This window comes from Anguilla anguilla, chromosome 11 (assembly GCF_013347855.1).
Source record: "Anguilla anguilla isolate fAngAng1 chromosome 11, fAngAng1.pri, whole genome shotgun sequence".
NCBI lineage: Eukaryota > Metazoa > Chordata > Actinopteri > Anguilliformes > Anguillidae > Anguilla > Anguilla anguilla.
Window position 1 is genome coordinate 1,773,515 of NC_049211.1, and position 12,091 is coordinate 1,785,605.

Sequence of the window (12,091 nt, forward strand, 5' to 3'; positions counted from 1 at the left end):
CCCCTGTGACTCCGTCTCCAAAAAAAGCCTGGCACACAACCCATTAATTTTTTACTAATTCCCAGAGATTACCGTTCAGGTCATGTCGAAATACAGGTATAATTATTATCGTAATGGCAATCCAAAAACGTAGGTCATTGCTTAAATATAACTCCAACAGCCAACATAGCAGGACCAGTTTGATACAAAGTCTGACATTCAATACCCATGAAAGCAACTTGCCAAGTGTAACAGGGTTTAAAATGTGTCTTGGGTACGTAGTCAAACACTGAATTGTTAATTTAGTAGTTCACACTTGGATATATTTATTGCGACACAGAATGAGGTTCTGGTTAATAGTTAAGAACTACAACTTACAACAGCCCTGAAAACTCACCGTCTCACCCGCTATCTTAAACCATCAGAAATGTTCAACTTTGAAAGTGAGCTTTAAACGCTGCAGTAAAATATATTTCACTCTTCTCCTCACGCTGAGACCTGAAATCGTTCAAATATCCTGTAAATTGTACCGGTGTCCTGGGTCCTGTATTCCATGGGACATAAGAGCGCTCCTAGGGGGTATTTTACAAAGTGAGCTACCTCAGTAAGCTTATTTCACTTATACACAGACTTAGACTTAGACATAGACTTAGAACAATAAGCGCTGGATGGAGGTACATGTAACATGAGTGGCACAGGAGGTACATGTGTAGCATGAAAGAGGGGAATTTAAGTGATAGAAATGGTCCGCAGAGTGGTGATAGTTAGCTTATAGTATAGTATAGTATAGTATAGTATTGCTATGATGCTTCAGCCTGGGGAAATGGTGGTCTAACTCTAGTTAAGCACAATTCTTAGGCTGATTTGGTGTTTTATTAAAATTATCTGGGGTAAAAAGCAGTTAGAAACAGAGTTCTGCATTATAATACTTATTTGACTCTGCCACTCTCAGTCTTGCATTTAAATTCACATCACAAGAGATTATTTGAAGAGTGATTCTGCACTAATAATGAATAAACCAATAAATAAAAATGAATCAGAATCTGAAAAAGGACAATAATGCTATAATGTCATTGTTAGGCTACCTAATTTCATTTGAATAGAACAGACCAACCAAAGCAGTAAATTTCAGTTGCTCTATTCTATTCTACTTTTGGCTCCACAGTCAAAGCAAATGACATATTCATAAAGATTTCACACAGGCCATGGGCCTATATAGCTATAAAAACATCATCTATTTCAAAACATATAATTATTACATTACAGGCATTTATCCAGAGCAACTTACACAACTGGTTACATAGCATTTATACAGCCGGATATACACTGAAGCATTGCAGATTAAGCACCTTTTTCAAGGGTACAACAGCAGTGTCCTACCTGGGAAAGAAACTTACAACCTTTAGGTTACAAGACCAGCTCCTTACCCATTACACTACACTGCCACCATGAATGGAGGGATTATTCAGACACAGGGGTGACCCCTGGCCTTTTTTTAAGCCCACTTGGTGGAACAAGTTTTCAAGGATAGTATAATTTATTTGTGTCAGTTACTTGTTAAAAAACAGTACAGGCCGGAGCAAGTGCATCCGATATAATTCAAACTGTGTGTAGCGGCCGATGTTTTTTTTGTTTGTTTGTTTGTTTTTGCAAGTGGCACGTTCCTGTATACTGTTAGAGATGCTGAGCACACGAGGAAAGCCACTGTATGTCGCGCAGGGTGCAGAGTCTACCTTTCACCGAAGGGCCTTCAGAACGTGTTCACCACCTTTTCCTGGCCTGCAGGGCCCTCGGGCAGGTAAGGAGGCCTTTCGTGAAACTGCAGGTGTCCTCAGTCCCCTTTGATTTCAGATGGGCCTGGAGTATGTTAGCCTTTCTAACTTAAAGCATGTTAAACCACAGCTTTCCCAAACGACATCCCGCTGGGGCGTTGCACTGGGCCCGTCTCTCCATCCAGGCCCCTTCCCCTGGACCTGCGGAGACAGTGTGTGAACCTTTCACAGCATCAACATGCAGGTCAACATGGAGGCTTCAGTGGTGTGAACTGTCTAGAAGTAATTTTTTTTTTCTCCCCAAGATGGTCGGTGACTCCGCAGGAAACAAACATTGACCATTTTCAGATATTTTGGGCTTTGCATCAATAGCATTAGATTTACATTACAGGCATTCAGCGGACGTAACTTATCTTATCCAGAGCGACGAACACGACTTTCACATAGTTTTACATTGCACCCATTTTATACCGCTGGATATATACTGAAGTATATGTATACTGTCGGCCTCGGGAATTGAACCTGTTACCCTTAGGTTACAAGACCAGTTCCATACCCGTTATACTACACTGCCACCCATATGGCATGTTGGACTGAACAAGGTAACCAAGCATGTCTTAGCTATCATGGTTGCACTGTGCTTACCAAATGTTCGCATTGTAGGCAAACCTCTCAGGGCTCTACTGGGGCAGAGGTGCTGTGTCTGCAAACCCTACCTCCTGACCCGCCAGCAGGAGCCCACCATGTCAGCGCAACGTCAATGGCGCCCCCTGCTGGACAAGGGGAGAACTGAGATGGAATTCGGACAGGTTTTCACTGCCTACCCCGTCTCAGGGTGGACCCTGGTGGTCAACGAGGGCCGCATCCGTTTCTGGTTTTCATGCCAACGTCTGGCCTTAATTACTTAATTAGCCCTAACTTTTACATAACCTCAGACTTTAGCTACATATTTTCATAAGCGCATGAACGGCAACCGTAGACTGTTCTTGTGCCCCCCTATGAAACGCTTTACTGTGATGTAATCTAAGAGTGAACCAGCGTTGGGGCATACAGCCGATTGGCTCATTCAGCCAGGGTAACTGGTGGAAGAAAAAAAAAAAAAACAGAACACACACCGGCCCTCCAGGACCACAATCGCCCACATGTGTCTATGTCTATGACATCACCGTTACCTGTGCAGTCCACCATAAGACTGCCTGTAAGGAAGGAGAGGCTGTCTGCAGTCACCAGTGCAGAGGAGAGCTGGGATACAGACTCAGTCTGGAATGGCACTGACAGCACAGCCATAAGGGACTTGACTTCATTTCAGCCCAGTTAATTCAGTGCCTCTATTTGCGTTGACTTTTGAAAGACAGTTGGAATAAAGAATGACATTCAAACGAGTCAAGGGTGAGTCACTTTATTCAGTCATCGCCAATTGCCTGTAAGGGGGGGGGGGGGGGTTGTAATTAAAATGGGTTACAAAACTGAAAGTATCACATCTGTATTGATTCTTAATTCTGATCTTTATTTTTTTATTTTTTATTTCCAGCTTTTTCGTTTTCAGCTGTTTGTTTGCAATCTCAGAGCAGGCAAAGCTTATAAATGGCACATCTGCGTTTTTGACAAGACAAATCAGAATAAGGGTTTAAAAATGTTGTTGCATCCAAGCAATTCAAACTCCCTTTCCCCTCCCAGTGTCAGAAGATACAGTGGCTAGGAGACCTTCATCCTGGGTGTCTTGATTTTTTTTAAAGTTCAGATTTAAAAAAGGATTAAAATAGCATTTAGCACAGTAGCACCACAAAAAAAAGGTGAGTCTCTGCTCTCGGACCTCCCTTTGACTTTACGTTGTGTTCTCATTTTCAAAGCAGACGCAGGAGGTATGTTCCAAATGTGCTCCTCGTGTAAGAAGCACAAGACATCTTCCCCAAGACTTGATTTTACGGACTGTGATGTGGAAACTGGCATCTCTAAAAAAAAGCTTGAAGTTCTTTAAACAGAGGGCTCTGGCCTACCCCCAGAAAATGAAGGCAAAGCACATTACCAGCATTACACTCAAAGAGTTGAACAGCGATAAGGTCATGAATGATGTTGCTGTTGGTGTGACAATGTGCACAATATGTTAGGATTTGGTTCTGCCCAAAATCTCTGTGCGATCTCTGTCGCACTGTAAACCAGTGTGGACTGAAACACCAGCCTAAGGAAGCTCAACAGGTGGACTTGCAGGGCCCAGACTGACCAGCAGGGGTCGCTGGTGGTCAATGAGACACTGTCATCCCAGCTGGCTAAAGCCCTGCCTTCCCAGACCGATGCTAGCGCCAGCTGTGAGCTGCCATGCGGGGCTGCAGGTCACTTTCGACACTGGCACAGTCCGCATTCCATACCCATCGCGTGCACCGGAACGATACCTCAACAATAGACATAACATAAACAAAGTGTTTATGACTCTGATGCGGTTTTAAACTGAGTTGGTTCCTTACTGATAGCGGCTACTTCCACAGAGTCTATAAATTAAGAGCAAAAAAAAAAAATAATAATAAAAAATTTTAATGATTCAAAAATGTGAATAATGATATCTCTCTCTCTCTCTCACTCACGCATGCATGCATGAACACAGAAAAGCACAAGCACACACACCATGTTTAGGATGTGGTCCCTCCTTAATTGTTTTTTTTCTAACGCTGGATTAACGCTGCTTTCCAATTTTCCAATTTCATGTTTGTTACAAAGCTCACAGAAAAGATTTATAAAAATCTGGTCACAGACCATTTATGTTCTGCCATGAGGAACACAAGACAGATTGAGTTCTGCCCTTGTCAGAAAAGGTGAACTGATAACTGGAACAGTACCTGGTTATTTCCTGTTCAACTGGAATTGTGCAATGTTTCCAGAACTTCTTCATAAAATTGTCTCGGATGAACGCTGTTTATATTAAGCGGGTTGCACTGCGTTTCATCCTAGCCTACGCTAGATGTCGCTGCGCAATTATTTGACTTGCAGTGTATGAAAGGCGAATTCAGGACACCGATTTACCACACAAAAGATAAGAGGATTATCTTATAAAGTGAAAGCACACATTCCCATAAACAACCGCAATATCTGTGTTGTGACTGTTCTTTTCCGTGATGGTCAGTTAATTATATATGAATTCATCATACCTGTATATATAGAATACACCTACACAATTTAGCCGATACCTTCTGTAACCTTACTGGTTTCTGCGGGTCTCACTTGGTTTGATGACGAGCGAAGTCGGAGATACACGAACGTTGAAGTCACTCCCTTCGCCGGAGGCAGTCCGAGTATTTCCGGAATTGTCCGATGTTCTCCGAATCGTCCGTCCTGCCGGACTGCTGGAGGCGGCCGCAGCGCCATGTTGAGCGAAATCTCCCTTCTTAGTGAAAAAGGACTTTTAAAAAACAACATTTTCTGAAGATCAAGATTAAACAAGTGAAGTTGGAGAAGCCGGCGACATTCCTCCGGGAAGCAGAACCGAACCGGATCCACGGACACCCCAGCCGGGGAGGGGGATACAACCCCCCCACCGTCCCCCATGAAGATAAAATCCCAATAAAACACAGCTAGCTAGCTAACGAGCTAACGTTACTCTTTCCATTAAAAAGGCATTTTTGAGTTAGCTAGCTGGCGAAGGCCTGGTGTGGGAGGAATTAGTTGCTGTATTTTTAAAATATAGCTAGATAGCCAGCTATGTATAATTTTTTTACATCAGTGCATTGATAGCTAGATAGCTATTTATTATTGTACATATTTTCTATTTTTTTTTTTTGGTTAAATTTTTTGCAATGAGTTTGCCGCCGATAGCGGTACCGAAATCAGCCGCTGCCGCAGGAACTGGACCCGGACCTGGGCCATCTCCATCGAGCCAACTGCGGGCTACTCTGACCTCCGTTGCGCTACCCGGAGCCCCGGTCACCCCGCAGGCGCCCGTCGTGCCACCGCCGCAGTATCCTTCACTCAAAATGTTTCCCCTCCATTGCATCGGGGTTTCCCTTTAGAGAAAAAAATCTCCTTGTTTTGGGAAGGAGAGAGAGGGGGGGGGGGGGGGGTTTAAGGGGGGTGAGTTAGCTTGCCTGCTACGGAGACAGGGGTTAATCATACCGGCTCAGGGTAAATGTAATGTAATCTTAGCTTTCGCTGTATCGGTTTACAGAGTAACTTTAACGATCATTTATTTTTTTGTGAACTTGTGTCTTATATATTCGCTCTAAAGACGAAGTTTCGCTCTCAGTTTCCGAGGAAGAAGTAAAGTGGGGAGGATCGAGGTATCCGCAAGTCGCCTTTGTTCGGTGAACTTGGCAGTTTCGTTTTCACAGTGTGATGGAGTGCAGCTAACTAGCACTATTCAGCTAGCATTCGCTGTCGAGCATTAGCAGGCTAATCTGCTTGGCTAGTAACGCAACCCGGATTTAAAGCCCCACGGAGAAGAACGATACCTGTGAGCATTCATTGTGTATTGTGTTAACGTTATGTATGTGTATTTCAGTTAGCTGGTCGACATTAGCATTTTATTTTAGATGTCTAAGTTGGCTAGCTCGCTGGTACGTAGGGCCTGCCACGGTGTCAGGATGGTTTCGTTTGCTGCAGGGGGTTGTAGCTTAGCTCTGGCCTTTTCCACAGTGCTGACTAGCCTTTGTGAGCTGACTAGCTGTAGCTCGCAACATTAGCATACCGGTCTTTCAGCCGCGGTTATGGGCACATATGTGCTATCCCACTATTCGCATAATATTAGCCGATGATCTTGGCTGATTGTAATGATGTTGCTTTAATAGACGGTTGGGGATTTCTGACAATGTTTTATAACGACGGGATTCACTTGTCTTTGTTTACATTGCTAACTAGCAAGGTGCCAGGCAGTCTCAAACCACCGGTGTGACGACTAGAATAATGTCATAAAGTTGTATTTGATTAATGTGAAAAGACACGGCCAATGTATATTTTATGCCAGTGTCTTTCGTTTAGAAATTGGGATATATTGTTGTCGCCAGGAATGGTAGTCTTAGTATTCCGGCTGCATTGTGCGTTATTGTGCAAGCTACGTTCTAGTGACATCCGTGCATGGCTCTGGGGTCGCTGGTTGCGCAGGTGTGATCGCATTTAATGCTGCGTCAAGAGGTTCAAGGTGTACGCAAGGTGCGTTCAATCCTGCTTCTCGTAAACTTGACTTTCTGGACCATTCCGGGTCTACCCAGGGAACGCAATTAGACGAGAAATACGCAATACAGAAGAGACAGCCAGAATGATTACGGGGTTGAGAGTGTTCCTGGACTAGCGTTCTTCTGCCTAGTTGGCTTTGCAGAGGTTAGGTCTGAATAGTGTTCACTGTGTGAACTAAACTGTGTCTTGGCTAGAAATAGCTGTACAAAATAAGTATTGTATCTTACTGAACCTGTGTTTAGCAGTTGTCTATGACCATGAAATGCACTTTTTGTACGTCGCTTTGGATAAAAGCGTCTGCCAAATAAATGTAATGTAATGTAATGAACGGTCCGTTTTCTTTGGGCTAATTATCAGTGACACTGTTTTGGCGTATTGCCAATTAAAAATATAAGGTGGATGACTGTATCCAATTAATCAAATGGCAACGACTGGCGTGGCAGTTGGCAGTGGTGCATTAAGTCGTCACGAAACTACCGTCACAGCAGTATGAGCCGATAGTGAACATGCCATAAACTCAAACACAAGAACGGACAGGGGTTTCAGAATTGGCCAGTTTTAATTTTATCTGACAAATGGGACGATAATAACTAATACTATTCCCTTACTGTCACTATACAACACTGTTCTTATACCTTTGTGGCAACACTTGGCGACACTAAAGGTTGGAAACTCACTACCAGGAGTGGTTGGGTTTGCCACCGTGACTGTGTGCGAATGTCAGCAGGTTGACACCAGGAAGTGATGCTGCGTTTCCCGTTTGTGCGGTGTGTTTATCTTGGACGGACCTGTGGGGAGTATTTACGCCGGTTCTGCTTTCGGGCGCTTTGTGTACAGTGTCCTGCCCTTTCCCGGCAGGTCTGCCGTCCACGCGCGCGCTGGGTAATAGGGCACATTCTTTCTGTGCTGCGAGGTAGCGCCGCTTCTTCTGTATTTCTCTTTTCTAGTTTTCAAGTTCGTATGATAACCTGTAAGAAAAGAGAGAAGGAAATGAATGTTCGGCATGCAATGGGAAGTTACCTGGGAAATGTGCCAGATTCTGAGATTTATTTTCGCTGGACTGTATTCCTGAACGCGGCGCACTTGCTGGTCTAAGATTGTTCTAAAAACACGGCTCTGCTGAAGACGAAATCTGAGAAAGAGTGGCCATGTTTCCTACTGCCTGAGAGACGGTGATCTGTTATCCGCGACTGTAATTTGGCTGGTGAAGCAACAGTGCACCTCCCTTCAGACAGAGATGACATACTGCATTAACTTCAGCGCAGTCTTTTATTTATATTTAACGTTCAGCAAACAATCACACCCTCCAGTTTGCGTAAACGTGTCCCAAAATGCGCCTAGCATCTGCGCTTGAAAGCTGTATTAGCCTTAGGGCGTCTTAGTGCTGCTGCCGTTCGACGAAGCGGTCTGTACGATATCCAGAGTTTAGGCTGCCTAATCACGGCTAATTTACTGAGTCTGCGCGAACCTAGGGGACATTGTTTTCATGTGCGGTCACATCTTTTGGGAAAGTGGCTCTAGTTTGGGATAGTCCCTTCCAAGCTGGGTCAAAAGGTGGCTGCTCCTCATCAGTCACAGACCAGAAATAAATGGGGATCACTTGGTGATGATGATGATGGATCACATTCTTGCTCCACCCTTCACAGTGTCAGAGTACTTTACATGCTAGGGGAGGAGCTCTCCGTACCTCCACCAATGTGCAGTAGCGCAGCCTCTGGGATCGTCTGAGCAGCACCGTCCGTCAGTTTCCTCATGTTGCTCTGAAAGATTATAAACACTTCTAAACACTCACCAAAAGATGCCCTAACCTGTGCCCCCCAAATCCGAACATTAGGTGTACAGTACTGAAGTCAAAAATAACAACGGGTGGAGGACACACCCTTGGAAAAATCTGAACAAATATCATCGCTTCTTCTTTAATGAAATTACTCAGTTAGAAATAAATACGGGGTAGACTTCAAAATTCAAATAATGCGTTACCCTCCAGCCTCCGCCATTTGATTAGTACCGAACTTCTTAAATTTAGCTGTCGGGAGTCAGCAAAGTGATAATTCCCACTCTCGTGAGGATGACATGGCATTTAAAAAAAAAAAAAAAAAAAAAAAAAAAGGAGTGCGTATACCCATGCGTGCGGTAAGACCCGCAAACAGCCTATTATCAGCTCTTAATAAGCATCACGGCTTTAAATCTGAAAGGCCTCTGATTGACACTTAATTCTGTCACAAGCAGCGAGAGGCAAAACACAACTGAAATACTCTCGCAAGGTTTCCTGCGCTCTCCGTGTCAGAAAATTGCTCACATTTTGAATGATTATTTCATTCATAACTTTCACTCATTTTTCCCTAAAGCCTCCCACGAATTAATTCTAAAAGCTTGTAATGATTTGAGCGTTGAATTGAACTGAATGTCTGGTCTTGGTATTAATTTGAGTAAATTACACCTCAGCCATTTTTTTTTACAGGTTGAATCATGTTATGAATTGATTCACTAATCTGTTTTTCATTCCCACTATGTATAGGTAGGTGAAGTATTAGTCCTGCTGAACGGTGTTCCCGGTATACTGCTACATGCTATGCTAGCACGTGTAACCATAGATGACAGCAGCGACAACTTCATATAAGCAAACAAAGCTTGAATTGTTCTGCAACCTCAAAATTACAAGGCTCCACATCCTCAGCAAACGGTCGATATGTAGTTTTAAATTAAAAGCACATCTACAATGGCAGCTTCTGTATTTATTACGAACATGTCAGTGTCTCTTTCAATAATGGTAACTGTACTGGAGCAATTTTTTGACTTCAGGAAGGCTTTTGATAATGGCAGCCATTCTTTACTGTTAGACTGTTGACTTACAATCTGTCTGCTTCTACTATTTTAATACTGTCATCATGTTTTAAAAAGAGCCAAATTGAACTTCAGACTGTACTTACAAAGTCTGCCTACTTCCTATATATTATTGGAGTCCCTCAAGGATATATTTTAGGACCGCTCCTCTTTATGTGTGTATTACCAATCTTCTCATGGTCTTCTCAACTGCAAAACTGCCCCATGTAAATCATCCCTCCACAGATGTTAAAATAAAGGGAATGTATGTATTTCAGAACAGCACCAAAAACAATTATCCTAACCCTTCCCTGTAATTTGGCCCATCAGTCCCCTAACAGCACTGACACCTGCAAGTACCTGGCCCTTACCTGGGGTCTGCACCTCACCTGCAAACCTCAGGAAATGAACCAAACCAGTTTAAATCACAAACTGTCGGTAGACGGTAAGATTCAGCCATACAGACTACCTCAATATCAAATTCATACCTGAGTGCCTAGTTCTGTCAGCTGTATTTTATTGCTTCATAATTGGATTGCAAAGCACAGAGGAGGGTTTTGAACCAACAGCCAGACAGACTATCAGAGCCTAATTAGTTTAGAACTTCCTCCTTGAGTTCACCTCTTTTGGAACTTGGGAAAATTACTGCACTTCCACTTCACAGAAGTTTTTATCTCCCGTTATGAAAACGTTGATCTGCCATCGCGGTCGTCTCAGCGTTCTCCTCCCTCAGCACCACACAGGAAGCGTTCCGATCGCACGCCGCGCCTCGAACCTTCAGCTTCCTGTTTCCCGCCGCGGCGGTCACTGCGGCTTCACGTCGCTCTTAACGCACAGAGAGATCGCGGTTCCCTCAGAGGGAACATTGCACGCCCGTCCCTTCGAACATGCTTACGAATAACTGCTGACCGCTCCTCGGGCTTGTCCCAGCTCTTTCATTACATCTTTTTTTCCCTCCCTCTGATCCTCTCGTCTATCACTGTCATCTCCCCTCCTCTCCCACTGCCCCCCTCACACGTGTTTCTCACACAAACCTTTTTTTTTTCCACGTGCGTTTTTAACGTGCGACGCTGGGGTAGAGCGTGCGTTCCTGTGGCCCCCTTCAGCCAGGGAACCCCTGTCCCACGGCGGGCCGCGGTTTAATGGCTAATTACGTGCTAATTACGTGCTAATCGAGCTGCTGAGTACCGGTGAGCGTACGCTTGGCTAACCTGTGATGCTGTGCGCAGCGCTCACTGCTGCATGGCTGGGCTGATACTGCACAAAGTCTCGGACTGCACAAAGCACAACCAGATGCTTTTCTGTTGCTATGGTGATTTTTTTTTTTTTTGTTTCCCCCCCACTGGGGCTGGATGCTGGTCTCCTGGTTAAATCTGGTTAATGCCAGCGGATGTGGGTCTGGTTTTTGCGCGACCCCAGGCTGGGTTGTCTGGGCCGGTGCGGTCTGCTGGGTCAGCCTGTTAACCCAGCGCGGTGGACCTGCAGGCGTTATCGCGGTAACGGACGTCCCCCTCCCTGCGTCTGTCTGTCTCGCGGATCGCTCGGAATTTGAATTTTTTTTTAGCGGTCTCCTGCGGGTTCCTCTTGGCCGCGCGTTTCTGGACTCGTCCAGAGGAAAGTACAGGAATCCCAGCTGTGTACGGCGCTGCCAGCTCAGTCCTGCAGAGAGCCAAGGAAAGGAGCTGTTTGTCAGATGGCTAAGGGAAGAGCATCTTCTGTTTCCAGCCGCCTTCTATAGGCTTGATTTTTCATTGGCTTTTTAAAAAAATGCAGAATTAATATGGATGTCAGCTTAGGCCAGTAATACTCAAATCCAACAGTACTGTCCCCTCTAATCAGAACTGATTTAAACTTGCAACACCAGGCGAGTTAAATCGCTGGCCAATCAGTGGGGTTAATCGATCAAATTGACTGTCAGGTATAAAAGAGCACCAGCAGCACTACTGGACTTCGGGGCCTTATTTGAATATTCATGCTTTAGGCTCCGTCCCCTGCTTACCACACAGGCCTTGCAGCCTGCCTCACTGTTGACCAATGAGGTCTGATTTCTGTTGAGTCATGGTGTCAGTGTGTGAGGTGTATGGTAATGTAGATGGGCTGTCGTTGACCCCAGAGCTGTGATTCTGGTGTGTGATGATAAAGGCACAGGTTAGCCCTGCTGTGACGCTGGGCTGTTCTTGAGTTCCTGTGGTTTTCACTGTGGTAATAACCCCCCCCCCCCCCGTATGGCCTGTTTGTGTTCCAGTCTCACACATGGTCAGGGTTGCACTTCCGGACTCAGCCAGATCATAAGATTTCAAGGAAGCCACATGATGTACAAAGTCCACCCTACGTCTTTAGGCTCTCTCTCTCTCTCTCTC

The 12,091-nt window shown here is 44.8% G+C and overlaps 1 protein-coding gene across 11 annotated transcripts in view; it reads left to right on the top strand.

The window, feature by feature from the left end:
• Window positions 1–5,074: 5,074 nt before the first annotated feature.
• LOC118207674 (eukaryotic translation initiation factor 4 gamma 3-like) overlaps window positions 5,075–12,091 on the top strand; it is a 52,048-nt gene continuing 45,031 nt past the window's right edge. For 8 of the 11 annotated variants that reach the window (XM_035381476.1, XM_035381477.1, XM_035381478.1 and 5 more), the window contains exon 1: window positions 5,075–5,697. In XM_035381476.1, coding sequence (XP_035237367.1) covers window positions 5,537–5,697 — 161 coding nt within the window. In that variant the 5' untranslated portion in view covers window positions 5,075–5,536. Of the gene's footprint in view, window positions 5,698–5,820; window positions 6,190–12,091 lie in introns of those variants that run through there. The other 3 variants (XM_035381485.1, XM_035381486.1, XM_035381487.1) reach the window with 3 other exon arrangements.